We start from the raw sequence: 26,369 nt of genomic DNA, 5'->3' as shown, positions 1-26,369 counted from the left end.
TTGTTCCCAAGAAAATGAGATGTTACAGAAATAATCTGAATGCTTCTTGATACCCCCAAAGAAAGGAAATGGTCTTTACCTACCTACCCACTTAAGCTTAACATCTGTGAACAGAGGTCTAATTGCATTTTTGTCTTTCCATTTTTCCACTGTACCACACTGTGGGAGCAGCACTACTCCTGGAGCCTGCTATACAAGATCACACTGATGCTGCCTAGGATCCTGCTCCAAGAACTCATCCTTCTCCTGTAGAAACATTTGTAACTGCTTTAAAAAAAAAAACAAAACCACTCCTTACATGCCTCTTTCACATCAAATCCCCTAATGCAAAACACAGCAGACTAATCCAAATGATGAAATAATCTACCTAGCTGCTTGTTTATACTGCAGCAAATTTGCTTCCCCAAGGAATTCTGTATAGCTGCTGCTTTCATGGTCTCAGCCGCAGGAAACATGTCTTGTAGACCTAGGATGTTTAAAGTATAGCACACAAAAAGCAGCTCCTACTGGAGCCAATGCACTTACTTAAAAAAAAAATAAAAAATGCTAAAGCCTTATTTGTCTATTCCCTTGGCAGTCAGCAGATTCAAGTTACTTAATCAAAGCAAAATTGAAACAGCTCAGGTCAAGAATAATTCTTCAATTAGCCTGAACAGGACTCGGATGAAGGGGAAGTTCCCACGATTTTCTCCTCACACGCAGTACCAAACCTAATCTGGCGACCACATAAAGGCAGCTGTTTCTAATGCCAGAGGGAGCTGTGGGCAGCCAACTCAAGGAGACTCAACTTCAAACTACATATTCTAAGGGCAACTCAAACCTTTCCCTTCCCTTTCACACAGTTCAGCCCCCAGTAGTACTTCACAGATTATTAACTGGCCTGTTAATTGTTTGAGTTTCTTAGGTATTCTTGTAGTCAAGAAAAACAGCCAAACCCAAAAGCCTTCTTTCAACTTTTAGTCTGGGGAAACTTGAGGAAAAATATAGAGTTGAGAACAGCTTTTGAGAATCATGTCTTTATTTACAGGAGGCCTGAATGCTTCTGTGCCATAACTTCCATGTTCATTGAGAAATGCTGCATTTTAACCAACTATGATGTCCTTTATTATTTCAACAAATTGAAGTAATTTCCTCTTCTTTGAAGACTGAAGTATCACCAATTCAGAAGACAACTCAGATCAAACACTGTCATATCACTGCATTGTAAATACACAGGAAATCCAGCTTCTTTGTTCTCCAGATACAGCTGGACCATCAAGAGTTCTCAGATGACTTATTTTCCATGTTTTTGTGTGAGATCCTTCAAGCTGAGATATACAGGTAAAATAGACAATTAAAAAACCCCAAATCACCACTGTTTTATTTTACTAGAACATGTATCTTGCCTCTTCAGTCAAACACATAAAAACTTACATACTTTGAGACACCTTTTGAGATATTTAAAAGATATATATTTTGACTTCCTTATGCAGCCCAACACATGTACAGTCATTTTGCCACATCCATTTTTAAAAACTGATATGAAATACTATTAAAAATTTATGCCAGTTTACAAGATTTAAGCACAGGCATACTGCAAGTATGGTTTCAACTGTAGTTTAGTAAAATAAACGCCAGGAAAGATACAGCAAGAAAATTAATTACTTTCTTCTGAGAGGCTGAGCACTAAATATTGCAATTCTTTAGTGAACATTTGAGAAAGGGCAAGTCAGTTGAAAAATGGTACTAATCTTTAAAGCCAAGTACTAACACATCCCTGTGTTTGATAGGGGATATGCCCCCACCTCCAACTAGAAAGGCTTTGCATTTCTGCAAACCACTTAAGGCTGACACCTCCTGTTTTGTCATTTAATGCACACTGTAGGAAAACAAACAGTGAAATAGTTCACAGGCCTTGGACCAAATTTTGTAAGAACTCTGAATAAACAGAGATCCAAAACAGAGTCATGCAGCACAAAGTTAAGGACAAAGGTCTATATTCACAGAGTAAAATAAACTGTCATTATAAACTGTTCAGTTTTGATACATGTTCCCATCAAGTTAAAACCCTTTCCAAGATTATACCCTAAAGTGGTCTCTAAAGTGAGGTGCATGCACCTCAAGACAATCTATTTGGGTGCAAGAAGAAAGTATATTTTGCAAAATTAACAAATGAAATTTTAAATAATTTAAAAATAGTCTTTATTTCACTTTTCTCTCATACTTTTTCAATTTCTACTCCTGTGTAGGTATATAATAAATTAGTATAGTAGTAAATAAATTATTTATAAATTAATAAATATACATAGTGGGTGCACACGTAAGAGTTTTTAGTGACATGGATGTGCAAAGTTTGGAGACCACTGGCCTTGAGGATGCTGTATGATACTACAGCTGCTTGCACAATCACATATTCCGCTGCTGAATTCATTTTTTTAATGTCAACCTGAAATATGCTCCCCAGCAGCATATTTTCCACATGCCTACTGATATATTTCTCCTTCAAAATATAAATGGATATAATGATACAGTGGAAACTTCTGAAGGATCAGGTTCAGATAACACAAGGCATTGTTGACAAAGTGGCCTTTGGTAGAAAAAAGTTAGAGCAGTGACATTAAAACATGAGCAACTTTTAAATCAGAATAGAGCCATGATGTCCTTTCTGCATTTGTCCCATTTCAATTCAGTACCAGGCTCTTCTCCTTCACCACCCGCTGTTCCTCTTTCCCGTGTTGCCTCTTTTGACGTGTCTATTTAAGCACTTTTACACCTGATTCCTAAAAATACTATCTGCACAGGAAAAAAAAAAAAGGAACAAGAAAGGTATGTGGATTCAGGATACACATATCTAGAATCTTGCAGATTAAGAAGATATTCCATTTTAAATAAGGAGGGTGCATATTGTATCAAAACCCATTAATCCGTGCTTCAGTCTGGGTAGTTTTGGTTGTTGTGCCTTTGATTTGGATGCTTTAATTCAAGCAAAAGCAGATTCCCAGTGAATTGTGGGTGTGCATTGTAACACAAAAGCTTGTGTGGTGACACAGTGCTACACTACACCCCATATGCAGAGCTTGCGTCAGACACAACCCAGCCAGCACCACACAATTCTTGGTTCTCTATCACATTTGAACCCACACCACTGTGAATTAACAACATATTACTCACAGCTCTGAATTCAGATTTAGGTAGACCTATGATGACTGGCTGCATGGAACATTAAAGCCTTCAAGATTGTCTATTCTGATCTCCTTTATATCATAGATCATTTGCTCACCCTTTGAAAATGTCCAATAATTTCCATTTAATTACAGCCTACTGAAGATACCAAGTGCTACAACTCATTACATTACATTGCAGGTTGTTACAAAGGGAAATCACCCTTTTAGTAGAAACTGAGCACATTTCTTTAGATCACAACTCCTCCAAGCTTCCACTTACCACGATTTGGTAATCTTTATGCTTCATTCCCCTATATCAGAGACAAACACCACCCAAAATTGAGCAGTTAACTTTTGCTATGTCACAGTTTAATATTCTATTTATTTACCCTCAAATAATTAAGCCCTAAAAATAAAACTGGTAATGAGGCAAGACAGGAAACCCAACAAAAGAGCAAAATTGTAGGAAGGGACTGGAAGGGACCTCTGGTTTATCAGGTCTAGTTGCCTACTATTCAGACAACACTTTGCATTTAATTTCTTTCATACACACAGTTTGCTCTTCCTTCAAAGCAAGGTTCTGCCCAGAGGGCTGTTCCAGAATTAGGAACTTTGTTTCTAATCTAAATTTTATTTACAGAAAGTTTATACCCACTTGATTTTGTTTCAAAACTCTCATCTCCCAGAGCCTTTGCCCTTTGCCTGTCACTTGTACAAAAAAAGTGTTCTGACTCAATGAACAAACGTATTGCTACAGATTAAAAAAAAATAAATTGTGTGATTTGTTCAGTTTTTCAAAGAAGCCTATTTGCTCCTCATCCTGGATAAATGGGCTCATAGACATTGTAATCACTTGTTACAGGGGAGACTGTTCACAGTAATCCACTATGATGCTCCACATGAAAAAACTGTAAAAAATTAACAGCACAAAAGAAAGTTAATACAATTCCAGTGACCATTAAAACAAAGACCAAATCACAGTCTGTCTTGGTAGAAGCAAATACGATTTTAAGACATACCACCCTTGAGTGGTACAACTGTGTCTCTTTCATGAAAGTAAACAACAAAAACCCTAAAGCTTCTGAAACGGTCTTATGCATTTTGTATCTTTCTATTGATTCAACTTAATAAACTTATTAATAATGGAGCCAAAAAAGTAAATAAATAAACCATCCAGCATTCATTCACAAGCAACAGAAATCAAAGTACCATATGTACATTTTTCTCTCATGTTCAGAAGACAGCGGCACGCAACACCATTACTGTAAAAAATAATAAAGGTACACATTTCAAAGCATGAAATAATTCTTCACTTCCACTAGGTTTACTGAAACCTTCCAAGCTGGGTATCTATGACTCACCAGCCTAGGACAGCTGTCAAGTCAGCAAGCAGACTTATGACAGGTATCCTGAATTTTAGAATCTACTTTTAAAACTCCTAGCAAATGCATTGAAGGAAGTCAACAAGATGAAAGAAAGAAGTTATTTTCAGTTTCAGACATCCATCATTTTGCACCTAAGCAGATCCAACTTGATTGGTATTATTCTCATGTAAATTTTCCATATTTAACCCCTAATTTAGAATAGGCAAAAAGCCTTCTAAGAACTCATGAAATAAATATAGTTCAACAGGTATACAAAAGACATACTGCATATTATTTTTAAGTAGGCTGCATAATTTGTATTTTTACTGTGAGAACATAAAAACAAAACTGACCTTTAGAAAATTATGATTTCATATAGAGTAAAACCACTTGCCCCAGCTTCTACTTACTAGTAGTTCAAAATGAACAGTAAATTGATACAGAGACAAAATATTCCCAAGGTAATGCAATGAGTAGACAGCTTTTTAGTGGGTCCTCAATCTGTGAGAGAAAAGCCAAATTAACCTGTCTTATAAACCATTTTCAAACCAAAGCAAACTGGTGGAGAAGACTAAAAGGAAATAAACCCTCTCAGACAAAGTTACAGAATTTCAAAGCAAAGTGAACTTTCAAAAAAAACCTCATCCAAGTGCAATGAAATGAGAATGTTGCTCATGCTGGTCTCAAAACATTCCATGTTTCTGTGGCTGAACCCTTGGTTCAGAGACCTACCACTGAGACAGCAATGAAAAGATTAGGCCAAAGCCAAGGTACCACAAATTGTCACAAGAAAGCTTGGAAAGTATTTAAAAAAAAAAAAAAAAAAGTCAGCTGCTCTAGCTTTCTTGAGTATAACATCTGAACCTATAGTAAATCGTATAGTTTTAGTGATATTATAAAAATAACTTGCAAGCTCAATTACCTTTCAGACTAAACTCCATATATTTAAAATCATATGAACAAGACTTAATTCTCTCAACATATCTTATGCTTTTTTAAAGCATTTTTAAGAAATTTCCTTATTTTTATACAGTTATGCTAAAACCTGCCGGGTCCTCATGCTTTTTAAGGACACACTTTGTCACCTAATAGAATATAAAAACGCAACAAAACCAGTGCAAAATTTTGTAAAAATACTCTAAATAAATTTACATTTCACTCTAAGATTACTAAAGAATTAATCACTTCGGTTCAACAGTCTAAGTCCTTCTGTTATCCTCATTGCACATCAAAATCAAAGTTGCTACTTCTGTCAAGTAGGATCCTCAGCCTCTACTTGCCTGATGAGCAAACAGCGCTCCTTAGGCAGAATAACTGTGGGCTTCTGCAGACAAAAAAAAAAAAAACAAAAACCTGAACTCACCAGAAAATTCTCACTACTAGCAAAACCCAACAGCAAAGCTTCAAAAGACTCTTATAGGCAAAGATCCTCAGCAAAGACCAACAGAGGCAGATTTTCTGTGATTTTATGAACATAGCTCCATCTTTATGACCAGTTCTTTCTCAGCAGTACAGGCCATGAAAGTTATAGATCACTAGGTATGTATATTTTTAAATCAAAAAATAAAGGGCAACATTTATGGCGTTTCAAACTAACAGATTTTAACTTCTGGAAACCAAAAAACTTTCTATAAAGGTCTTGATTTCTAATTCTGACCAAAAAGAAATTGCCTACTAAGACATTTTCTCATCTTCTGCAGCCTCAGAGAGTTTAAGTTACAGTACTGCAAGGCACATACAGAATCTCTTTCCAATACTCAGCAGATATAGTCCCTGAAATAATTTTAAAATCCTCAAAACAATTAGAAATGCAACTGAGTTAACAATTTCTATTTAAAAACATTGCTCCTACACAACATGCACTTTTTTGGATAACAAGTTAGCAAATATTTATAATTTTTTTTCTTTTCATTTGGAAATGGATTGAATAACTTTTGACCTGGAAAGTACTGTATCATGTCCCATTTAAGTTATTGCCTTCATTACAAATTGCATCATCTCTGAATATCCACATAGGTATTGTATTACAAAATAAGCAGTGGGTGACAGACTACAGGTGCAGTTTAGCCCATCTGAAAATGGCTTTCCACATAAAGCAATACTATCAGAGTAAAAAATGAACTTTCTTCATTCAGTGGATGAGTACAAGAGAAACTGACATAAGTACATTTTGTTCAGTTTAATGCAACATCATTAGCATTTACTTTAAAAAAAAAATCTTAATTTTCTGTTTTTTGGGCAAGCATATCTTACTATGAAAGCAACTGAACTTTTAAGAGGTAGGTTTTTTCCATTATGCGCTTATTTATTTCAAATAAAACATAACCAAAAAACCACTAATATTTGCTTTTGGACAAGGATCAAGTCTCAAAGCCTGATACAACTCTGATAGAGTTCAGTATTTTATTTGTCCTCAGCAGTATTAGGCTGCTTTGGAACCAGTGTATTCCAGGTTGTCTTCACAGTCAAAAGACTAATCTACCAACGGTACTGAACCCACCCCCTCCTCCTCCACCTGTGGGCCCACAACTTCCTGGGGGATCATTGTCATCGAATCCATTGGGTCGGAAAGAACAAGAGGCCGAGGCAGCTTGAAGTGCTTGTGTTCGAGCACTAAGCTCTTGCTCCTGAAATGAAAGAATAAAGACAATTAAAAAAAAAAACCAAAACCACCCCACAATCTCATGTCCTTGAAATGGCTTTTAAAGCAGCAACTCTAATTTCTAGTGAACAGCTAAGCTGAACTTTCGAGTTAAACATCCACAGCTAACCTAAGATGTACAATTTTGCTGATTGTCAGTAAGCGTAAGCAAAACAAAATTAAATCCATCTGAGTTCATGCTAAAATTGTATTATAGCAACATGGGATGTCACTAAAAAATGAGACTGCTGATGAGAAGTTAACAAAACAAGTTTTGATATATGTTTCGTAGAAATTTTCATCCTAGCAATTTTCATATGCTCTTCTTCTTGGTTGCAAAGTCAAAAGGTGAAACCTCTACATCAATGTTCATTACTTTAAAGACACTTATTCATTCCACTCCATCAACTTCATAGAATAACAATGTCCTCAGATAAAATGCCAAAGGATGGACAAGCTATCTAGTTGCTATTCATTGCAGCTTTTCAGCTTTCAATTATAACAGTTAGCATAGCAATAATAACATAGCAAGTCTCTGCAACTCTCAAGAACTTCATAAAAATCAGAGTCAATCACTGGAATCACCTGCACAAAAAAGTGGAAGGAACATGAAAGCTCTGCGGCCTGCCAGCTGTTATTTCAGTTGAGTAAGACATTCTGAGGCTTCTTAAGACACCTTAGAAGTGGATGAGCACATGCTTTTCCTTCATTAGACATATCATGCACTATTTCGTCTCTGGACAACTGATTCAATAAACCCTGCAGCAATTTTCTATCTTTAGTATATCTTTCTCAACTTGGCCAAGAGCTTCAAAAATTGAGGGAGAGAAGGCAGATGTTGGCTCTGGAAGGCTCACAGGGAAAGACAGTGGACCTGGCAACAAACAAAGTATTACAGTGCTAAGGCTCATACTGATAGCTGCCTTCACATGACACTTCATCACCACACACCTCCCTAAAGGCAACAAGAGCAAACTTTAGAACAGGGTTTCAGTAACTACAGGGGTCACCTTCAATTCTACCTGATTGCATTATACTACCATGAAACCACTAAACTGAGGTCTTGTCCAAATACTTTCACAGGTGCTAAAAGTAGACCTTGTGAATTTAAATTATTTTGCCCTTGTCAAAAACACAGCCTAAGTTTGAAACTATTGTACACTACTAAGGGCTGAAATGTATACTTATTTTCAAAATTAAGATATTTGGAGGACACCATCTACACAGATGTGCTGGTCATGCTCCTGAAGACAGTATTATGCTATCTCCAGCAACATGTGGAGTCCTAAGTATCTGGCTAACTCTATGACACACCAAAAACTATGTACCTTTACTAGGAATAACAAAGAAAAAAAACTTGTAGTACCAGAAATCAACCACAGATTTTTCTTAAAATAGAAGACCTTGCCTAAATAGCCTGTATAGTTAAAAAAACTACACTACCAAACTGTTTACCTTATAGCACTGGCATTTTTACAAGCAATAGCCTTATTTCTAAAAACATGTAATATTTTCAGGTTGTTATATTTATCCCCACAAGTACTACATTAGGTAAGTAAAACTTGATACTCAATACACTTTTCTGGACTCGGAAAAATGCAGAGCATCCACCCTTTTCATTTACTTGCAGTAACGGTTTTAAAATTTGTTTTAAATAGAGTGGGAGCTACCCACTAGCTAAACCATATTGCAGGTTTAGTTATTTATACTGAAAACATCTTCATTTACCATGTGGTAAACAGATATGTAACAGCAAAACAAAAGCAGTAAGATAGAGAATTTCTTTTGAATGTCTCTTCTGAAAAATAAAGGCTTTCTCAGGACAGAAAAATATATTCTTAACTTAGCTGGAAAAAAATAATTTAGAACTCTGAACCAACAGTGAAATATGGCATCTTAAAATTAGAATAATCTAATTCAGTGAACCATCGTATTTGCAATAATTTCAGAAAAACCATAACCAGGCACTTGTAATGAGCCTCAATTAAAATGAGAAAAGGTCAGGAGCTCAGAAATTCTGAGATTAATAAAACACTACAAAAAAGTGAAATTTCTCTAGTTCTTCTAATTTGAGTTAGCCTAGAGCCCTTATAGGAACAGCTTAATCCATCAAAGAGCAGACAGTAAAACATACTTTTACTCCTAGAACATCAAAAAAATGCAGCAAAGCCCTAAGAAAGACATATTGAAGTGTGGAGAACACTGTTTTCTTTTAACAGCAAACAAAGACTGCCACAGCTAGATGAAGTTCTCAGAATACAGGGAGTGTGCTGCTCTAAGTGCTGGTCTCACAGAGGATATGGCATAGGCAGCAAAGGGAAAATGGAATCTAGTCACCCACATTTGGTCATCATTCCAGTTGTTCCAGTATCTGAGTAAGCACAGTTTTATAAATCAAGCTTCACTACAAATGAAAATGCAGTAGTAAGAACACTACTTAGAAGTTTTTAAGTAAACTTAAGCCACTCTTGTAATTTTGTAAAGGCAATGAAAGTTTGAACTGTTGGAAGCCTCTTCCATATGAAACGGCAAGTGGTTAAATAACCTATACAAGCATCTCCACTCAAAGTTTAAATTGAAATGAGTTTATGTCATTTTCCTTGACGTTTCCCATCTAACAGTGACAACTTTACTACAAAACGTGTCCAGCAACACCAAGATGAAGCCAGATTGATTTATAAAGTTAATATAGCAAAATACTTAAAAGCTACTGTGTTCTTTCCTGTAGACTGCCTCTTGTAAGGCTTAAGGAGACACCCTTTACACAAAATTTCCATCTTACCTGCAAGTACAGTTTGTTATCTTTTGTAATTGCATCCATGAGGTCTTTTTGTAGAGGAGGGTCTCCATTTACCCAGAGGCCATTTGCTGGACTGGTGTTGAAGCCACAGGTGCTGTTCTGCTTTTTGTAAAACAGAACGTAAGCAGTGTCCTTTGGAAATCTACTGGTGATTTTCTGGACTGACTGAAATGAGGTAAATGTCACTCTGCTGTCATTGAACAGAAACCATTCTCTTGGCATCTCAGTGTCCAGCTCATTATCTACAACAGTACAAGGACTCTCCTCTGCAAACAACTTATCCTGAGGAGAAACTAAAGAAAGAGCTGTAGACTGGTGGCAGAGCCCTGAAGGCCCTGACCCAGTAACATTTCTAGCATATGAATAATAATGTCCACTTTCAGAGGATACACCAGAATGCACCACCACAGAGCTCAACACATAGGGCACCAATTGTGGGCAGGTCACTTCATCAGCACCAGAGGGCTTCAGTTTTTTAGCAAGGTTTTCTCCAGTATCAGAAATCTCCACACCAACAGACCAGCCTCCCGAAACAACAGCTAAAGGGGATGTTGCTCTTTTCACTGGCAGTTCCAATACAAGTGGTAGAGAAACATTGTCCAAGATTTTGCGTCTAATGTGACATTTTGGATCATATGAAAATCTCAAAAGTGTAAGAATGAGGTATTCAGGTTCCTCAATGATTTGCATAGTTTTTTCAGCATTCTGTAGAGAGGCACACTTTTCACAATAATATTTGTTGTCTCCACTAAGGATCTCAGGTGCCAGAAAATAATTGAGTAAGTCTGTAACTGACAGGGTATTTTTACCTACTAGACTCTGAGACACATCCCCATTATTTTCAACTTTGAGTTCAGAAATAGTGGTATTCTCAGAACTTGGCTCACTAGAAAAATCTATGGTTCCTTCATTCATTGTGTCACATTCATGATTTACTTCCAAATTACTGAGAGGTGTTTCTGCATCAGGACTGGTTGCTGAAGTATTACTTTGCATCATGTAGTCATCTTTCACTTCAGAATGTTCTATGCATTTTGGGTCAGCATTCTCTAAGGAAGTTGGGGGACAGAAAGCCAAAGAGAGATCTGTGAAAGCTTCTTCCTTTTGAGACATACTTTTGCAGTTCAAACAGCATATGTTAGTCTTCAATTTTCCTCCAAACATCTTCTCTATCAGAGTTCTTTCTTCATTGTCCATACAAGGTGCTTCAGTAAATACTTGTGTTTTATGGGCAGTTTCTTGTGCCTGGGACTTGTCAGTCATAATACTTTCAGAACTCTTGGCCGAAGACAATGCTTTCAAAGTTCTCTCTTCTTCATGCAACCTGAAGATAAAAAAAACCCAAATCCAAGTAACTGTGCTATTTTCCAAATATTGCCACCCTATTTCAGATTTTTTTCCAGCTAAAAAACAGAGTTCCAAAACAGAGTATGAGTGGCACAAATGCATTTATTGTGGGTCTCATTATATATAACAGAACACAATGGATATATTGAAAGAACTGGCAAATATTAAAGAAACCTAACCAATGTGTTTATTATTTACCATTACATTGTGTTAATAAATCAGCTTTCAAGTTGACTGGGCCTGTATGTCAGACTTTGTAAGAGAAAAAGTAACTATTTGTCTATGGCCAGACTATTTCCAAAGAAAATGTCACAATTCTTCAACCAAGAAAGTTCTGCAGCAAGAAAATCCAAATCAAAAGAGGAACCCAAAACATGGAGGAAAAAAAAGAGAACACTATTTCACTATTGAGATAATTTTCTCCAGAAGTGGAATGTGTCTTAAAGTAATATTGCTTAAGCCCCATTTAGCAAGCCAAAAATAAAGAGCATTATTAATAAATATAGGTATTACTGATTTATCTCTGCCACAGCTAATTTGCTTGCTTAATTAACTGTTTATAAAGACATGTACATCATTGTGACTTGTGTGCCTTGTATGAAATACAGCTGTCTCCACCAACATGAAATTCCAGAAGCACAACTAAACTGCTTTCACCAACTACTATTAGATTATCAACAGGACCACGACTTAAACATAACACCCATGTTTAGATTTATAAAAGTGGCACACTGTTACCACCATAACCTGTTCTCAATTATGTGGATTCAAGATGGCATCCAGACTTCACTACAGACTAAACCCATGAAGAAAAGTAGTTTGTAGATGATACAGAAAACTAGAGAAAGACAGGAATGAGATTGAAAACTCCTGATTCCCACTCATTCATTGGAACTGTTACACAACTGCTTCTAAGAGCTCAACATTATGTGGTAAGGCTATAGATTCATTCCCATTGATGGCACCACAACTATACCTGTCTAGCAGGAATCTGAGATATTCTGAACAATCCTGCTGGGATCGAGGAGTGAACCATGGTGGTCTGGAAGCTTCAAAGAAAATTCTAGGAGCATATGCCTCCCTCTGTTCAAGTGAGAGAACAGGCAAGGTTACACAGGAACAACTTAAAAAGTTGATTATGTTATTTTAATATTAACAGCTGAACTATGGACTACATTATCACAGAGTAGCTGAATGAAACACAAGGTACACAAATATTTAAACAACTTAACCATACGAAGGGAGAGTCATTAATTTTGCAGCAATCACCTCTCGTACAAAGATAAAAATAGTTTATCCTGCTGGTAAATATTAATGTTTAGTGAGTACAAGCCAGGTATTATAGTAGCTACCATTCTTGCTGGTGAGTTAAAAAATCTGTTTGCTTTCTTCAGAGCACCAGTACTTCATAAGGACCCATTTATTTTGAAGCTGATCCAGCCTCATCCTTTTCAGAGGCTTATTGCAGTTGTTCAAAGAGAACGGAAGTGTCTTGTGCCTTTCTAGCATTAGCAAAATGTTTTGAATAGCTAATAATGTTGACATTAGAATTTGAACTACAATAAAATTTAGTGTAAAAACCAATGAAGAAGGTCAGTTTACCCTAGAAAGATACATAAAATCAGCTTGTATATCAACTCAGGTCTTATTTGGATTTTTTCATTCTTGCCTCTCAAAGAAAACCTATTACTACCTATTAATTGAAAAAACAAAACACCAACATATTCCACCTAGAGAAATGTGTATTTCATAAGTCCATCCACACCATCTGAGCATTTGAAGGCAGACTGATTCCCATACAAAACTATAATATTAATACTTGAAATACTCAAGAGGACTCCCATGGCTTCATGTTTGTTTCTCAATTTTGGTACACAGATCTAAGCTTAAAGAAAAGCAGGTGAAAAACTGACATACCTGGGTATGGGCCAAAAACGCAAAAAGATGCTGTAATTTTCTCATTAGGGAATTACAGCCATTTAGATTCAGAGATAAAACATGTCTTCTGAAACTGAAATGAAAGAGAGAGACATCAGTTTCCTAGCTAGACTTCTAACAATTCAGTTATCATTCCAGCTCAGATAATTACTTCAAATTGAAAGAAAGCAAAACATATTACACTTCCCTTTAATACTGGAACTCTGCTCTAGTGCAGATATAAAATTACTGTATGGTAAGAATTAATAGTGCAAAATACCTATGTCTTTAAACATTTAAATGTGTAGGAATAGGATGCAGAAAGACTTTTTTTAATACCCTTCCAGATTATAACAAAAGCATCACCAAAAATTTTTACAATCCAGCAGTGAGCAAGGACAGTGAGGGAAAAAGGACTTGTGTTTTGACACTGGGCAGAAGGATCAGGATTTTTAGGGGCTAAAATTGCAGTTTCCAGAGCTGAACTTGAACAAAGTAATCGGTAACTGAATGCAAAACAACCCACTCAGCTCTAGCAAGGTTAGAGACCCCAGGATATGTTACTATTCTGTGAAAATCAAGAATGCAGTAACTGCAAGAATTATTTACAATGAAAAAAGCTGTTAAGAAGCACTTACTCTGTAGCCATAAAAAGTGCTTGAATTACACTGTTCATGTAGCAAGTATTTCCTAGATTTATTAGGCCTGTCTTCCCAGTTTCAGATTTTCCAGAAAGTCTAGATAAACAAGATGGCAAAGAACTAGATTGAGAAGTCCAGGCACTCTGACTGAGGATTAACTTAATCTTCTCTTCAGTGGGTTTGGGCATATCCTACAAGAGAAACATTTAATATGCTTAATAGGTTTCTTTATTGTTTCTGCAACAGGTCTTCCCATTCAACAGTATTGTATCTCCCCCTGCTCCCCAGTTCTCCTTCAAGGTCTTGCTGCTGTCCCTGATAGCCTAAGAGATAAAACAGACCCCCCCTGCCCTTGTTCCCTTCCCACCCCCCAACCTTCTTCAAAGCTTTATACTTATTTTATATTTCAAACATTGGACTGACATGAGATTATGTGGTGAGCTCTTTTCTCCACATGGAAGCGGTAAAAAATCTGGATCTGTGGAACTACAGCTTCACATCAGGGAAAATAAAAAAACATTCCATGCTCTTAAAATTCCTAATGTACCTTAATAGCTTCCAGAATAGGTTCATAGAGCTCTGGAAAACCTGAATAATGATACATCATACAGTGTATCAACTCAGTCAACTGCATCAAAAAGGCTGTACTGGAAGGCAAGCCATCTCTTTTGAAGGAGTGAACCAAACTGACCACATGTGGGACAATCTGAATGGTAAAACAAAGAAACAAGCAAAAAGGTGTTAACAGCATTTTCTTTTTTTTTTTTCTTCATACATGCCAAATGACAGGGGATCTTTTGTTATTAAATAAGAAGTGGTTGAGAAACAATGACTTGGAAAATGTACACTATTCTTCATACATGACAATTTTCAAGTGGCACAATTAATTATTCAATGCTCTCTTTAGCTCACATAGCAAGTTTTAAAAGGAACTTTATGAACTTAAAAGGTGCATGCTAAGGTTTTAAACAGTTAAGTGTCCAAAAGTACTCATCTTATTAAGGATATTAACCGTAAACATTTTGCTTTTGTGCCACCACTATTTTGTTCTGATTTCACAGATACAGTTTTTAAAGCAAACCTCTAGATTTTCCTTTAACAGAATCTAATGCTTGGACTTATGAGCCAATGAATACATTCCTGCTATTCCTACAAGGAAACTGGCCCATAGCTCCACCTAGTGAGGCAGCGCAGCTCCATAAACCACATCCGTGTCATTTACTACGAGATGAATGTTTACCATAGCTATAGCAACCTATTTGAGACTTAGTTCAGATTCAGAAATACTTTAAACTGGTCAGATTAGAATCAGAAATGTTTACTTCATCTCCTTCCTCTTCTTCAGCACAGCTCTCTACTTTTAAATGTGTGAGACATTAGCCTTAAAACATCAAGTAGAAGTTTACTTCAAAGCAGACACCTTTGCCAGTTTCCAAGCGATTAAAATTGAATAACTGTGAAAGAAGTTGATAGCATAATTTCATATCATTAATTACTACCAAACAATTTGTAAGCTAAAGGCATAAAAAACAGAACAGGAATCATAAGAATATAGGAATCTGAGGAAGGTATACCAATTACAAGAACTGATATTGTTCAAAACACCAAAGTAAAAAGGACTAGGTGCAAAATACAGATTTCTCACTTTTTCAAATATTGGTTATTCTCTAGGTATAAAAAAATATTTTTACATCTCTGATAAATAAACCCTGCTCTTTAGGTAAGCAAGATATCCACTGTTTAAAAATAAAAACCCAAAGATTAAGTGTTCAATGTACCACAAGTCAATACTGAAAGGTATTACCATGAAAAAATTCCATCTTCCACTTTATAATGTGGGTACACAGCAATGAGAAAGTAACTACTGAACTCCAAGAAGGAGCTTTGTATCAAGTAGATCTGAGATACGGTAACTTTGAACAGACAAAGCACATGGGAAGAACAGAAAAAGGACAGGTTCTTAGTTCTGTCAAGGAGTGTCAAATTCTGCAGGCTGGATAATACTGGAAGTTACACTTTGAATACACAGAATTATTTATTCTGGCTCGAGGTTGCTTTAAACTTTTCTATCAGTAGATTTTTGATGATCCTAAATTCTACATCATAAGTGCAAGACTGCTTCTGCTACAAAAATATCAAACTAATTTATGCTAATGATGCTCAAGTGTAAGGAGAGGGAATGTAATTTCAGATGCATTACCAAGTAAATTAATTTCTATTTATCAAATGTGCATTTGACAGCCTCATAATCAGATCATTTGTCATTAAAAAGTAAACAAGCACTTAAACTGAAGGAAGATATTACAGAATATTAAATGGTAGTAGCACAAATAAATGATAGTGAAAAAAATTGTTTAAAATGATAGTGAAAAAATTTGTTTTAAATAATAGCGAAGAAAATTGTTTAAAATGGTCATGAAATCTTGCAGGGAGGTATTTATACAATACAGCATGCAGACTCCAACAGAAATTTTTTTTGGTAAATCAAATTCCTCCTTCTAGAATAGGCTCTCTCATATTTTACATTTTTTCTAATGTGTTGTCTCTCTCAGGAGAAAAAAAAAGGCAAGACAAAAATATATGAAATATTTATGTTTTGAACATCTTCACAGCTTCTAATTGTAACTCAAATTTCTATCCTAACACAAGATCAGGGCAGTGGAGAAACTTCAGAGATCTCTCTGTAAAAACCAATGTAACGGGCATAAGGTAATTACTCTGATATTGAACAAAGGGCTTAATACCCCTTCAGAGCCTTGGGAATAGCTTAGAAACAAATCTGCCAGGCTGTTCCTATTAAATCTCAGATATTTCTCCTCACGTTTGAGCTTAACACCAAGTGTGGGAACACACTGCTGTATTAACACAGTCACTGTCATGCCCTCCAATCTATGGCCTTAACTTAATGGAATGGATTTTGAAAAGGGGTCATTAAAAATGGTGACCTTTAATTTGCCCGTGAACATTGACACAGACAGCACAGCTTTCTGGAAGTTACGTACCTCTTGGGCTCATGAGCCTACTGAGGGTGACCAGGTTACACAGAGCAGATTATCTCAGTTACCTGTTTTCCCCAAACAGCTGTCCTCAAAAACCTACTTGCTGCCCAACTTTATCAGCCAATTTCACACACATAAAATGGACTTCCAGAGGCATGCAATCAAAATGTGATGCCCAGAGACTCCTGCCAGAAATAGGTACATACAAGGAAGGACAATGCTTGTTTCCAGTTATATATGAAGTGGTTGAATCTGGAAACTATAAGCCTTCCTGTAACCACAGGAATCTGATTCTACAACCTTCCAACAGACAAAACCCAAGCATATCAGTTCTGTTGCTCTTTACACCCATTTCAGAAATAACACAGTGAGTGACATTTCAAAGCACTGAAAAACAGTTATTCGGTAACTCACCAAATGAAAAGCTTCTGGAGAATGCTGGAAACTAAGTAACATGTGGGAAAGGACAGCAAGGGCACCAGGCCTCACTAGAGGAAACCAAAGTCGATTAAAGACCTAAAAAAACCCCACATTTATTTCAGTGACTCTGTAAAGTAAAATTTCAGTAAACACAAGATCTTCAAACACACAGCCATTTTAAACAGACAAAATCATTACATGCAAGTGACCTCTATAAATGCATTTACATCATATTTGCAGAGTAAGAAGATACTGTATGTTACAATAAAAAGGATGCTACACAACTGCATAGCTGGTAGCAATTCCTTTCCCTCTCCCTCAGTTTTGAATGCTTTTTTCCAACATACCAATTCGATCTTAAGCAGAGTGACATCAATGAGGATGGTGAATTTCTGGACTGCAGCCAATCCTTTCAGCAGTGCAATCACCCATGTTTCCACGTGCTGAGCCAGAGGCCAGGACAGCCAGTCAATCATTCTGCAAGGCAATAGGAGAACAAAAAACATAAAGAAGCCAATATGCCACTAACTTTAACCTCAACAAAAAAGATGCTCATAACATGCTTATGCAATAAGACTCACAATAAGTAATGCAGGAATGTTGGGCAAGTGGTAAATTAATTTTGATTATATCTCAAGTAATTTAACTCAAATTAATAATGATTTATTTAATACATTTGAAGTAAATATTCATCCCCAAAAATACCTTATAATAAATAAGTCAGTATTTTGTATTGCTTCTTGTTGGTCTAGAAAACGCACTCTGATGTTATAGACACTGAGCTAACATATGGCAAAAACTTACTGCTGACAAAGTGCCTGTTCCTGGTAATCTCCCCTCTAACACCTTTTACTCCAAAGCAGACCAAAACTGACTACCAAGGAAGACTCTAGAACTTACAGCTACACTCCCAGAAGCCAATCCAAGCACTCTAAATTAATGGTAAAATCTAGTAATTTTAAATACATTGAGCAGTCTGGGGTCTGCATGCATCTCAAAAGGGATCATTTCGCTTGAGCTAAGAAAAAAGTGAAGGGACCTCCTGTGCCTAGAACATACAGTGAAATATCAGGAACAGAAAACAGAGCTATTTTAAATTAATAGTCAGTTTATATTGATCCCTAAGGCAGACAAGCAGATGAGCTGAAACAATTCTAAGAACCAGAATAATTTCATGCCAGCTAAAACATGAAATCTAGGCTTTGCTCTTCTTAGATTTTACTTGGTAATATTTTGAATTTTCTTTAATTGTCCATAAGATTCCTTTCATCTAACAAGATGAGGCAGCACTAATTTGGCAGCATAAGGTGGAAGAAAAAACTTTCTACCACAAGAGTGGACAGATATTGAGACAAGTTATAATGGATATATCTTAGAATCTGCACATATAAAGCTTATAGGTTTCTCTAAAATAAGGGATCTTTAGAACTGCCTTTTTAACAAACAAGCACAAATCTTACCAAGTTTCTTCCATGTTACTATAAACATAAAATTTTGGGAAAAAACCATGGCAACATCATAATCAGTGCTCTGAATTTACACAAAGCTCTTATTTCCTCAAGATGTTGAATTCAAACATGTTTATCCTGAGCAACCTTTCCATATATCCTCTAAAATAGAGAATCAAAAACACAGGCCCAAACTGGTTTTGTCTGCGAGGAAACAACCATAACCTAAAAAAAGGCCCCACAACTCACAAACCAATCATCTTCAAATCTTCCCCTCCTTGATTTGTAGGCTTGATATTTTTCAGCAGTCAGAAACAACTGCACAGCTAATTTACACTGAATTACAATATATTGTTTTCTTAACTGTTTAGACAAGTATTCTGTAGAGCCCTACATCAGAACCACTATTCTAAAACATCTGACTGTTAATCTGAGAGTTAATGATTGAGAACAGAAACAAACACCAGAAGAAGAGACAGAAGTGAACTTGCAGGCCTGCTTGAGACTGTCCCAAAAGGCATCACATCTTAGACCGGGTAAGTGAAGATCAGGTATTTTGGTTGCATTTACTTGGCTTCTGCTCTGTTGCAATCAATGAGTGCATTTTTAGGCTGATAGTAGTATGGGCCATGATGATCATGAATATGAACAGAGGATGATTGTTTGAGTTTGACTAGATTAAGAGAACCTTAAAAGCTTCAAGAGGACCTTCTTCCTCATACCACCCTAAAATCAACAGGTCTTTTACCCACATATGTGCCTAGTAAAGCCAGTATTTTAGATATCTTCGAATAGAAAATTATTTGTGCAACCTCAGACAGTACCTTTTTTCACAAAATATCTTCTTCACCTCATCAAAGAATCTGGCAGCTCAGGCATGATTCCCTCAGATTTGGGGAAAAAACCACCAAAACAGCAACAGAAGATCCTCAGACGACCTGTCACTCCCAATAACTTACAAGTCTTTTACAGAATTTGGCATTTTTTTCCAATAGGACTAAGCACCTGGTTATAGCTGGAGTTTGTCTCAGCAAAATTTTCAGTGTCTCTAAACAAAGACACTTGGGCTGAAGTGCAAAGAAGCATTATGCTTGTCAGGATCCTGAGTACAGCCAGTTCATGTCCTCCCAGAGTTCTGAAGTAGACTCCTAAAGTACCCATATACCCTCAATGAGATTCAACAATTTTCTGCTCTTCCTCATTGATGCTTCAGGTAAGGTTTCAAGAGACAGCTGAGTCCATCAGAAACAGCTCAAGCCAAATTCTAACATGATCTTGTGTCTAATGAACCACCCACTCTGAACAAACTCAATTTATGAGTCTGTTAAATATAAATTTTTACTATTTGTGCTCAACTTCAGAAAGACTCTGCAGTGCCACAGATGTTATACTTATGAAGTGAGCAACAAGGTCTATAATTTAGTCACCAAAGCTCTGCTAACTCTCAACAGACCTTGTTGTGCCTGGAGTTCTTCATCTCCTGGGAATGCTGCAAGCCTGATGACAGCATAGTCGTTTGGTGCTGCAGACATTCCAGCTGCATTAACCTCTTAACAATTGCTTCACTAAGCCAAAAGGGAGTAATAGCTGCAAAGGGTTGCCAGAGGTAGAAAAAGAAACTGGATGCAGTGTTGACATGAAGTTCCATTGAACCAACAAGGTTCCACTGAACAAACCTAGAGACTCTCAAGAGAGTATTACCTTAAAGTATGAACAAAGTAAGATTAGCCTTCTCCTTCAAAAACAAGAGGAAAAACTCACCCAATTACAAGGCTGGTACCCAAAAAAAAGAACTTATTTGATAATAACAGCTCCTACTGTAACCAAAGTTCAGTACCACATTACTTCCCTAAGCAGAGGCACACAGTGAAGCTGTTCTCAAGCTACAGTTATATGATTGATGAAGCAATGCAACATTGATGTTAAAACTACACTAACTTGAAAATTAATCACCAGCACATTACCGGCAAATTATCAGCATGACCAAATCCTGAATTTCGCAGCTCTGACTTTTAGATGGGCAACACAGCTTTGCTGAAATCTCTTCAGTCAAGGAGATTCTCCTAAAGTTCCTAAACAATATGTCTTACACCAAATTGTATTACTAATGCTGCTTCTTTTCATTATGTTTTCGACTGAAATACAGCTTCTCAATTTACTGTAAACAAGGAATATATTCAGTGTGAGAAAGCCCAGCAAGATATTCAAGCACTACACTACATGAATGCTTAAGTATTACAGTACACTCAAATGGATGTACTTAAAAGCAATAATATTCCAGACACTAAACCCTTAGTTTAAGCCTTCTTAAAAATTATTTTTTAAATAATACAAATTTCTAATAGTCCCCTGTTTACTGAATAACCCATTTTTCTACCCTTCAGTGCTCAATAACAGCTTCTTCAATCGGATATCAAAAAAAAAAGACCTTCAAGGTCTTCATCCTTCTATCACTGTCACCTTTCTGCACCACTATTATTCACATATCTGAAGATACTAGTCACAATTGCAATCTGAATCCCAGTCTGTTTACACTGCTACTCATCTGCACCACTTTTACTCAATGTTAGATTAGCAATAAACATAATATGCAATTACTTTTACATCATTTCTATTTCTCTATCGCTCAAAGAACGTCCAAAAACCTATGAGGGTTTGAGTGAAAAGGGTAAGAGAAGCTGTTCTCCGTGAATCCTTCTAAAAATCATTAAGATATCTAAGCAGAAAAATACCCTCAAAACTAAGCAGTAAAACTCATTTTGAACCAGCTCCTTTCTTCGGAGCAGGAGATGATGGTTAATACCATCACATGAGAATGCTACCCCTCTTCTTGGAAAAGCAAAAAGGCTCATCTTCTGAAAACAACACCTTGTTTCTCAGCTTGCCTGTAAATCCTATGGAGTTTCCTATTTACACCATCTTCCATAAGGCAGAAGACCTCACTTAAGATATCATCTAAGAGGAACACTGGTGTTTCCTCTCAATTTCTATTTAACCCTCTTTATCCACCCCAGCAGGGCTGGAGAATGAAGGCACAACAGCAATGAAGACAGCAACCTTAAACTGAAATCATGCCAGTAACAACCACAACATCATATATATATTAACACCATATACATTAACATACCAAAAAGCATGACTTGGAATACGATTTTAAAAGTTCCTCTTCTTTACACTTTTGGTTTTTTTAAATGGAATTTCAGTAACAACTTCAAGAAAGGCAAGATTAAGAAAGAGACTCTTCTCTCCCTTCACAATTAAATACATTACCTGCACAGAGCTTGAGTCATACTTGTATCTTTCACGTTAGGATCTGTAGTAAGGCTCCTGATGAGTACTGTAATCATCTGCAATGGTATGTGCTGCACAAGACTTGCGAGTGCAACAGAAGGCTCGAACGAAGTATCTGTAATAATTGAATATGACAATGTAAGGAACTAAAAAGAAAACCCTACAGAAAGAGAGTAAACTTCTTGTTCTACCCTACAACTTCACCACAGTTTAAAAGTGACAATAAATCTATCCTATATCTTGCATTGTATTATCACAAACCAAACCAAAATTAGAACATACCAATGAATTAAGGACAATGAACAGCAGTAAATTACAAATTCCATTAGTTCATTTCATATTCATGCAAGAAAATGAAACTCTGCTAACTACTTCCTCCTCCACCCTAACTGGAACTGAGAAGTAGGTTTTGTATTTTTCTAAAAAGAAGTACCATAAGTTGTTTATTAAACTTCATATTAAGCCTGGGAATTTAGTGCAGCTGGTATGCCCCACATCCTATCTCAACAACTCTCTGCTATCCATACCACTTATGGCAAAATGCAATGTCTCGTTTCCCAGGTGCCTCAACAGCAAAGGCACTTTGCAATGGGAACTATTATAGTACTTCACAGTTTCAGAAGTCAAAAAGGACCGATTTACAATCACATTTCCATTACTCAGGCACTGGATGCTTCCTAAAATTTTATACATTGCTTTTACATACATTACTTATATGCATTTATAAATCTCAATTTGTTAAACAGTTCCAAGGAGCAAGAAGAAAGAGCAGCTTTTTATCGAATCACAGAACTGTGTTGGAAGGGACCTCTGGAGACTATGTAGCCCCACCCCTCTGCCAAGGCAGGGTCACCTGGAGCAGGTAACAGAGAAACACACCCAAGTGGGGTCTCCCTCTCTTCAGAGAAGGAGACTCCATAACCTCCATGGGCAGTCTGTTCCAGTGCTCCACCACCCTCAATATAAACAAGCTCTTCTTCATGTTAAGGTGAAACTTGTGTTTTAGTTTTTGGCCTGTGCTCCTTGTGATGTTGCTGGGCACCACCAAAGTGTTTGACATCAACTTCTTGGCAAGAGAGTTTGAGATATTTATGAGTTTTACTATTGATAGTTTTAAATCTTCCTTAATAGGGCACCCAAAACCTCATTTTGGTATATGATTTAAAGCACTGCATCAGGAGTTTTTCCAAACAACCCTGCTCTGCAGCAAAATAAATCAAAAAATAAATAAATCACTATTCTCTAGCTTTTGGAGGGTGGGCAAGAAATAAAAAAATCTTTGCTTTCTCGACAGTCAAGAAGTTGCATTTTACTATGTGGGTGAGAAAGCAGTGGTTACCGGGTGATGCCTGCAGAGCGCCCACTACCTGCGCTACGGCTTTTCCTCTTCTCTGAATAACCCACGCCCCCGTTACTCTGCGCTGCTCCCGCTCACCCGCGGCGGAGATCACAGCGAAGAGCTCCTGAAGCGAGGGCAGCAGCGTATCGGGCTCTGCCTTCCAGACGCTCCTGAGCAGCGCGCTGACCTGGGTTACCTGTGAGACATACAGGCGCAACTCGGCCTCCCGAGTGCCCTGGCTCTGGAAGTGGGCGATGCTGCGCACCAGCTGCTGGCAGAAGGCGAGTGAGAGCTTCCTGCCGCGGGGCAAGCACTGCGGGAAGTCTCCCAGCAGCTGGCAGAGGCGGGCGCAGAGCGGCGGCGGCGGCCGCTCGCACACCAGGCGCAGCGCCTCCACCTGCAGCAGCTCGAAAAGCTCCAGCACCGAGGGGCAGCTCATGATGAGACGCAGCCCTGCCTGGATGTAGTCGAGGATGGCGGGGTCGCGGTTGCTCAGCTCGCCGTATCCGCGCTGCAGGAGGCCGAGGACAAGCCCGCGGTTGAAGAAAGCCTCGAACTCGGCGCGGTGGAAGCGGCCGTAGGCGTCCAGCACCTGCCGCCCCACCTGCCGCTGGAAGGGGTCGGGACCCTGCAGCACCAGCCGGGTGCCGAGCGAGAACATGGCGCGGCACTGCGCCTGGCTCAGCGGCGTCTCTGCCGACTCCACCACGCGCCGCACGATCACCCGCTTCAGCGGCAGCGGGTGCGAAGAGCTCACCAGCCCCTCCAGGATCTTGTCCATGGCTCCGGGCGCATCGGCCGAGCGGCGGCGGCGGCGGGCCAGACCAGGCCTCGGCGGGGGCCGCCGCCGCCGCCTCCCCGCGGCCTTCTCGCCGCCCTGCCGCGCAATGCCGCCCCTCCCCCCGCGGCCCTCGCGGCTCCGGCCCGCCCCTCGCCCGGGCGGCGGCAGTGGTGGCCGCGGCCCCGCTCCCCGACGACCCCGACGGACACGACCGAACTCCCGACACGACCCGGAAGCAGAGCCCCGCGAGAGGAAAGCCGGTCTGGCGGGGGCGGGGGGGGGCATCGCGCAGGTACCCCCTCTTCCGCGGTACGCCCCGCCCCCCGCGCTGTCGACGGCCAATGGAGAGCGAGGGCGGGGCGGGGGCGGATCCGTCCGTGAGGGGACGGAAGGACTGGAGCGGTGGGAAAGTCTTGGAAGGGCCGTCTGGGCGGGGTTCCGAGGGTGCCGGGCGAGGTTCCGAGGGGCCGGAAATTTTAGAGTTGGCGTGGGTTTTTCGCCTGTTACCTGCTTCCCGGTGTATACAAGGTCCCGCCGGCCTGCTCTGTCCTTTCTCACGAAGACACTCTGGCGCATGAGGCGATGGCTGCCCTCCCTCGGCCTGCGTGTACAGTCCGTAAGCTCCTCCTGAGATGTGTATTTATTGCTTTAGTTACCGCTCATCCTTGCTTTAGTTATTGCTCATTTTTAGGTGCTAGTTAGGAGTGTGCTGAAGACCCGCAGACCTTCCTCAGAGAAGCCTTTGCTCTTTAGAAGCGCTGTAACAGAGTAGCAGTTAATGCCGACACACACGTGCTTGTAATGAGGGTGATCCCATCCTTATTTAAGCTTGGTAATCCTTCATTTCTGGCCCGGTTTCCAACAATCAAATCTTGTTAATGTACTTGGCATTTTTATACCACATTTTGATAATAAGCGAAAAAGAAAAAGAGTTCTGCAAATTACAACGACTTAACATTATCATGCACTCATGGACTCAGGGAATGGTTTTGCTTGGAAGGGATCTTAAAGGTCATCTAGTTCCAGTCCCTCCCACCGTGGGCAGGGATGCCTGTCAGTACATCTCCTTTCTTAGAGCTCCATCCACCTTGTCCATGTTAGCTCTTTGAGAACTAGGTAGCAAGAAACGTCACAAATTGAATGAAAACCATCATTGTCAGTAAACAAATTGGAGACCAAGCTCCACTCACTCAAAATTCTTTAGGCTAGCTTGCTGGTGACATAAGCTGGGCAAAGCCTTCTTGATTTGCTGTTTCTCAATACATCTTCATGCTATGTGGTTGAGCAATACCTGTAATTCAACATCAGGAGAGTATGGGAAATGAGCCTAATTAATCCCTGCTAGTATTTGAAGTGGAACAGATGCGGAATCTGAGCTGGAGCTTCGGCTGGCAACAGATACTGTTGATTTTAGAGTAAGAAAAAAGACCCACAAACTCTCCAGGCAGAGCTGTGAGATACTACAGCTGTCAAACAACAAAACACAAAACCAAGAAGTTCAGAGATGGCCTGAAAATTGAGCCCCTTGATGATAAAATATTTCAATTGCTCAGTTAAACAGCTTAGATGACTTGAACTTTACTCCTCTGTCCTTCAATTTTCTGTTTGCACCTCATAGATGTAAAGTCTAGTTCTAGAAATCACTGTGCAATTTACTGAATTATTACAGTCCTGTGTAAAGTGTGTTAATCAAGGGCTTTTTTACAAGCATCCTTTTCAAAGGCCAGATGCTGTTACTACCAACATCTTAACTATCTAAATTGTGTTTGTACAGTGTTCTGTATGGGAATGATATCTAAATTAACTATTTTTTTTTCCAGAAGAACTTTGTTTAGGCATACATAAAAAAATTAACCTTGAAGAAGGTGCTGGATTTTGTGGCTTGTATACGTGTAGAACTTAATGCTTTGCCTTTTGTGATCTTGACTAGGAGTATTTTAATTTTCTTGTGTTTACTAGTATGAACTTTTTTATTTTTTTTTTTTCTAGCACTCTTTATGGTGAGTTCTGAAGCCAGAAGAGGAGAGAAGTCCCCTCAGGATCCGAAACAGAACTCTGAAAGAAAGAAGCACCTAAATCAAGTTGCCAGTGACACATGCATGGAAAGGGATAAAGTGGGACCTTATCTGGGTGGAGAGTCATGGAGAATGGAAGAAGAAATGAAGTTTGGAAGTATGCGAAGCTGCAAAGGTGGTCAGGTATATGGATGGGAAAGACAATAAAGAAGAAGAAGGGAAG

At 38.5% G+C, this 26,369-nt stretch overlaps 2 protein-coding genes across 4 annotated transcripts; one reads left to right on the top strand and one right to left on the bottom strand.

Moving 5' to 3' along the window:
• Positions 1-1,000: 1,000 nt before the first annotated feature.
• Positions 1,001-24,413, bottom strand: USP38 (ubiquitin specific peptidase 38). 3 transcript variants are annotated; one of them, XM_030238865.2, is made up of 11 exons: positions 23,447-24,413; positions 21,991-22,126; positions 17,620-17,749; positions 17,267-17,368; positions 14,401-14,559; positions 13,851-14,044; positions 13,213-13,306; positions 12,272-12,378; positions 9,931-11,272; positions 7,008-7,134; positions 1,001-5,831 (listed from the first exon to the last, which is right to left on the bottom strand). In XM_030238865.2, exons 1-11 carry the CDS (start codon positions 24,129-24,131, stop codon positions 5,809-5,811), a joined length of 3,099 nt encoding a protein of 1,032 aa, XP_030094725.2. In that variant the 5' UTR covers positions 24,132-24,413; the 3' UTR covers positions 1,001-5,808. The 3 variants fall into 3 exon arrangements, with proteins under 3 accessions (XP_030094725.2, XP_018777957.2, XP_050829476.1); XM_018922412.2 differs by having other exon boundaries at positions 1,340-7,134; XM_050973519.1 differs by lacking the exon at positions 14,401-14,559 and having other exon boundaries at positions 1,340-7,134.
• Positions 24,238-26,263, top strand: LOC127059526 (translation initiation factor IF-2-like). Its single transcript, XM_050973693.1, has 2 exons — positions 24,238-24,747; positions 26,121-26,263. The coding sequence occupies exons 1-2, from the start codon at positions 24,238-24,240 to the stop codon at positions 26,133-26,135; spliced, it is 525 nt and encodes a 174-aa protein (XP_050829650.1). The 3' UTR covers positions 26,136-26,263.
• The last annotated feature ends 106 nt before the right edge of the window (positions 26,264-26,369 follow it).

The sequence above is a fragment of the Serinus canaria genome, chromosome 4, assembly GCF_022539315.1.
Source record: "Serinus canaria isolate serCan28SL12 chromosome 4, serCan2020, whole genome shotgun sequence".
NCBI lineage: Eukaryota > Metazoa > Chordata > Aves > Passeriformes > Fringillidae > Serinus > Serinus canaria.
Note: the sequence above shows the minus strand (reverse complement) of the source record. Positions and strands in the feature narration are given on the sequence as shown.

Coding starts and splice junctions, on each gene's coding strand:
- USP38 (XM_018922412.2), bottom strand. CDS start 24,131: ATGGACAAGATCCTGGAGGGGCTGGTGAGCTCTTCGCACCCGCTGCCG. Junction 22,127..23,446: donor CGCTGTGATCTCCGCCGCGG/GTGAGCGGGAGC, acceptor CAATTATTACAG/ATACTTCGTTCGAGCCTTCT. Junction 14,560..17,266: donor CTCCAGAAGCTTTTCATTTG/GTGAGTTACCGA, acceptor TTTACCATTCAG/ATTGTCCCACATGTGGTCAG.
- LOC127059526 (XM_050973693.1), top strand. CDS start 24,238: ATGCCGCCCCTCCCCCCGCGGCCCTCGCGGCTCCGGCCCGCCCCTCGC.